Consider the following 5,824-nt stretch of genomic DNA (forward strand, 5'->3'; position numbering starts at 1 on the left):
AAAAAAAAAAAAAAAAAAAAAAAAAGAATTATGATGCCATCAAATGTGTAAAATAATACCCAGTAACTGATGTTTAATTATTCAAAGGGGATTTGACTGGTTTTGAACTTTCTGGGTATGTTATAGTTCTTGAAGTTGCGACATGTACCCTCCTCTGTGGGTTTTTTTAATTTAAATTAATACTTTCTTTATGTAATACAGCAGTTTGTCTAAGCTCATGCTAGATTTCTGTTTTCACAATTAAAATCTAGTCTTTGACTCAAGTTGTGAATTGGATTTGATTAAATGATAGGCTTAGGCTGTTTAACTGGGACATAGAAAATAGTATTAATTACTATTAGTGTATATTGATAGTGTTGAAATTAGATAAACAAGCTTTCATTGTTGAATTAATGTACTTGCTGACTGGTGTTCATTTTTTTTTTCCACAAATAATATATTGTTAGTGTCCAATATTTCTCCTAGTTGCTTCATCACGATTGTTGATGGTATTCTTAATGAAATTACCAGGCAGAATATTGGACAGTAATAAATGTGGAGTTTTTTTTCTGTCTTTAAATATAAAATGAGCTGGACTGTATTGTTGTTTGTTTTTTTTTCTTATCATTTTTGGGAAGTAAATTCAGTATATACTTTCAGAAATTGTTTGGGACCAGTTAACATGGAATCGAATCTGATCTTATCCGTCCGCGCGGAGCCGGAATGTGAACCAACTGGTCTGAAATAGAGTCATAATCAGAATTTCTGTTGTTTTTTAACATAGTTTTTAGAATTGAAATGTATTAAGTTTGCTATATATATTATTTTTCTGTGCATTTTGAACACCTAAAGAGCCACACATGGTAAAGTAAGTGTTGCGCTGATGAGTGCACTTTACCAACTGTAGTGCTTCTATTTTATAGTGAGGTTAAAAAATGTTCTAGTTCACTTGTTATGGTCAGTTAAATACTAATCTATAGCAAATAACATTTTGGAAATTTATTTATAAGTCCTTCTCAGATTATGAGAAAAGTCCTAAGTATGAGTGGCATTTTGGGGTCCTGTTTGACTATTTTGTTAAGAACACTGTTTATTAATATCCAACTTTGAACATTTTGATTTTGTAGTCACTAACTGAAAGATTTGTGGTGTTTGTGTGATTCATTGGATGAGTTTTTGTTAAGTTTGCTTTGAATTGCAAGCCAGTTCTCTAAGCAACATCTGTTTATACATATGTCATGCTCGACGGTACTTCACCCTCTTAATGGTTCAGGGTTGGATCACGGCAGGCATGGGTATCCGTGTGATGTATGCTGAGCTCTTCAGTAAGTAACACAAATGAAGGTGAACCTGTTAAATAAAAAAACATTAGTTACTCTGTTAATAAACAAGTTTTTATTCTTGTTTATTCTCACTCAAACTCGATATAGTTCTAAGAATGTTTGTTTTTATATGAAAAAAAAAAAACATAAATATTATTCGAATCGAAACTTTTCATTCCTGCTTCATAATTGTGTTGCCACAGTGACCCCTAAAATATGCTAGAACTGCCATCTGTAAAATAAATCTTAAATGAGACATACTTTTTCCCCATATCTGGAAAGTTAGTTTTGAAAATTTCACATGATTCCATATTAAAAAAAACATGGAAAAAAAATGTAATGCTTTGGCTGTTTTGGAATAATAAGCCTGACTTTGTAGCTCAACTTTTTTCTTAAAACATAAGATCTGTTGCTTACATTTTCTTATAGTTTTGTTTGTTTCTCATGATATTTTTATGATTGAACAAAGCTGTAGACACCATTTCATTTGAACGTGATGATTAGACTTGGTAAATTATGTCCAGTTAGAATTAACTGGATGTTTTAAGATTTTGGAATTGAGAGCAAATCGAATACAAAAGTCGATGAGAAGTTTTTCTATACTGATTGGAGTTTTGGTATACACAAACAGAACGTTAATGTGGTTTTCAATATGTTCAAGTTATTCCTTGGCAAAGTTATGATGATATGATCTAGCCAGCTTTATAAAGAACCTGTGTGCTAGAATTTTAGGGTTTTATCATTTTTTGTTGGTTTAATTTTAAAATAAGTTATTAATACAAGAATTTTTTTTGAAGTTTCTAACAGTACTCTCAGGTAATAGGGTCCATTACATTAAACTTATCAAAATATTTCCATACAGAATCACTATTAGTACTTTATCAGTGAAACAAATATTTCATCATCTTTTTCTACATCATCTTTTTTGCCATTTTTGTAAAGAGCATCATCTCTCACTTTTATATCTTAAGATATGTATAATATTGAACAAGAATTATTAAAATTGTGGCTTTTTAGTTTCTTAACTGGAAAATTGATAAACATTTGACCTTTAGCTTCCAAGTTTTTAACATGTAGACAAAAAGGAACCATTTGGTCTTTCAAGGCTGTTTGCTCACACACCTTTGACTAAAACAAATAAACCCACTCTTTATCTTTTAAGCTAGTGTGAAATGCCAACCTCCACTATTGCTGATTATTCCAAAAGTCAATAATAAAAATGGTTACAAAATGTTTATCTTTTTCACAATTTACTACTGTCTTAGTTAACCAGCAAATTCATCTATACCTAGAGGTTTTTGTTGGTCTTTCTACAGTCTAATAGGGAACGTACTTCGATTTTTAAGCCTTTACAGCAGATATATGAAATAATTCAGAAACAGTTTTTGTTTTTCTTAAATTATCAAAATGTTGTATGTATTTTACGAGCATTAATTTTTTTATTCCAAATGCCATTTTCAACATGTTTTACTTACTACCTCTGTACATTTTAAATAAGCTTGTATGGTATGGAGAAATATGAGAAGTGTGAAAAATATTTGAAATATTTCCATGACTATTACTGAATAGAATGAAGGTAGGACCTAGGAAGTCCTGTTTTGTTCTTTCAATATCTACCTGTAGTTTCAGTGAAGGTAATCATAAGGACAAAATGATGTTGATGTAACTCTTTTATTATAACACAGCAGGAGCAGAATTGGTCGTAAATCTGATATTACATAAGACTAATATTTTAATTCCATATTTGTTTTACTGGAACATGTTTTCAGTAAGAAGAGTGTATGATAACATTGCCTTCTCTGCACTACTACTAATAAAATCTTTTGTTATGAACCAGAACTCGTTGGCTCATCTGGGTTAGAGTTTACTAAGCTATTGGTGAAATACCACCTGTATCCGTCATTTCGTACATGCACCAAGTTAATTTATTGCACCTATAGTTAGAATGGGTAATTATATGAAATAATAAATTGAAGTAGATTATTTTATATTTAACATTTTGTGTAGAACCTGTATTTTGGGAACTTTTAGAAGTAGATGTATTCTGCAAGATTTGAGAGCGAAGTGACAAGTTTCAGGAAGTTCTTCACTACGTTGCTTATTAAATCCAACTTATTTATTACATTGTCAAGTCTGTTACAGTTTAAAATCACCAGAGGAAGGGCGTCCCAGCCCGAAATATTGTGAATATTAAAACATCTGTTTCGCATTTAGCCATTTTTCACGATATAAGTTTTTTTCCATTTTTTTTGTTTTCGGTTTCATCGTACCACAGCAGTTTTTTTAGCTGTTTTATGAGTGTTTGTGGTATTAAAATTTGATTTTCTGCTTGTCAATTCCCTTTCTCAATTTGAAAGCTTCTGCTCTAAAAGATAATGTATCTTATATTTCTACTGTTGCAATTTGGTATTGTAGTGTGTCGTTAAGAATACGGAAAAAGCTATTTTCATTGGGCTTTACAAATCCGCCGTTCTTATGGGAATATAAACTTAATTTCTTGGTTAGTTCATATTCATGTCAGTATGATCAAGATGTTTTCAATGCTTATGCAACAGACTGGTTATCGTATCAACGTAAACTTATTCGCAGTCTAATCAGATCCCACTGGAACAGGCCCAACCCTACCTCCGTTTCAGTCTTTTCAATCTGAAATCTAGTTCCTGATTCTATTGTTAACAGACTTGAGCTTTCCCTCTTTGATTTGTTTTATTATTTTGTAAAACATATCTTGGTGGACTTCCATAATCATTTCACAAAATCCTTATAACCAAATGTTGGGTGTCCTCTCTCTCTCTCTCTCTGTATATATATATACGTATAACAGAAGCATTGGTGTGTGCAGTATAAAGTCTTGGCTTTATTAAAATATCTTTGCCTGCCATCTACATAAACATGTTTGTAAAGTATTCCCGTGTTGAGAAAGGGTTAGCTTTCCTTTAAGTTTGACCATTTTCTGGCTGTTTTGTTGTCGAACTATGAAGCATTTATAAATTATCAAATGAACCATATTTTGATTAATTCCTCAAAATGTTATACTTTTTTAAGTTCTTATTAGCATTAGTTTTTCATTCTCTCTCAGTATTTTACTGTCAGAAAAAGAAATGTTTAAAAATAATACGATAATTAAATCTTAAAATACAATGTTACAACATATGTGTTTCTTGCCAGTATAGCAATAGCTACATATGATTTTGCAATTTTTAAAGAAAATTGCTGGTTTACGATTTTGTTGTTTTCAGGGATCATGTGGAAATCTGTTGTATTTTATTATACATAGTTCCAACCATTTCACAACCAATTTAAAAAAAAAAAGCACGTGTAAATGTTTATATCTATTTCTAAGATAGAAATATTTTTTACCTTCATTAAGAAATATCTTAATGAAGAAATTATATGCTTGTATTCAAGTTTTGGGTGAATTTGGCCTGATATTAGTTAATAGAATATTTTGTAATTGCTGTGCAAAATATAATAAACATTGTTTGAAAAGTGATATTTGCAATATGTGTATATACTGAGTTGACCGGGACAGCTTGCAATTCAAGTATTCAATAGTGCAATTCTTCTGAAGTGTAGTCTGAGATTAAGCAGGATTCAAACCATGATTCTGCTTACATGGAAGGTGCTTTAGCCAACTATACCCACATTTTGAAAGGTAGAAAATTCAGTATTTACTTCATTGGTCCTTGATAACCACCTGCACGTTAAATTGACTCACAGGCTCAAATCTTGCCCCCCCCCCCCCATCTCAATTTTAACTCAATTTCACAAGATGGGGAATCACTTTTAGATAAAACTCTAATGTAAATTCTATGGTGTAGAAGTAACGTATCAACTAATTTTTGGAATTTTGAAAGTTTACTCTTTAAGCAGTTATGTGTTTTACCCATTGCTACTTGCTAAATGAATGAGAAAACTAGAGTTTCTTAAACATTTGTTGTTGTTAAAGTCAACATAAACATATCATTTATAGTCTTTAATTAATTTCTATATTTCGAGAAGTATAAGAAAATCCCGAAGACCATGTGCTATAAATCTCGGAGCAATGACATGAAAATCAAGCTTGTTGATCACCTCATAACCTCTGACCTCACAATTAACTATATTGATCAGTGGGATAGCCCTCGTTTACAGTCTGTTTTTTTTTTCTATGAATGCATAGACAGTGAAAAAAATAACACAAAATACCAGACTAGCATTAGGGGGTAATGGAAAGGAACTTGGTAAGAAAACACCCCCCCTCCCCACCTCCATTGACAGGTTTGTGAATCTTGTTGGTTCTATTTTCTGTGCTTTTGAACTAACGTGGGTAGTGATTTAGCAGAAAGGTTTTAAAATTTCATGCTTCATATAGGGTAGACTACTTTAGTAATTTGAAGTCGTATCTCAATAAACTTTCCAACAGACAGTATCTCGCTCCACAAAATTAAATTTAAATTGTTTGAAATGAAAAGGATGTGATGTGTACGTATAATTTCCATTCATATTATTTAAATGAAGCTTATAAAACGTAAATGTATTTC

At 31.1% G+C, this 5,824-nt stretch overlaps 1 protein-coding gene across 3 annotated transcripts in view; it reads left to right on the forward strand.

Annotated features, from left to right (window-relative positions):
- The window catches only part of LOC106469237 (spermidine synthase-like), a 28,631-nt gene extending 23,837 nt beyond the window's left edge, over positions 1-4,794 (forward strand). For all 3 annotated transcript variants that reach the window (XM_013929708.2, XM_013929706.2, XM_013929707.2), the window contains exon 9: positions 640-4,794. In XM_013929708.2, coding sequence (XP_013785162.2) covers positions 640-660 — 21 coding nt within the window. In that variant the 3' untranslated portion in view covers positions 661-4,794. The remainder of the gene's footprint in view (positions 1-639) is intronic.
- Positions 4,795-5,824: the final 1,030 nt, after the last annotated feature.

The sequence above is a fragment of the Limulus polyphemus genome, unplaced genomic scaffold (assembly GCF_000517525.1).
Source record: "Limulus polyphemus unplaced genomic scaffold, Limulus_polyphemus-2.1.2 Scaffold3371, whole genome shotgun sequence".
Classification (NCBI taxonomy): Eukaryota; Metazoa; Arthropoda; class Merostomata; order Xiphosura; family Limulidae; genus Limulus; species Limulus polyphemus.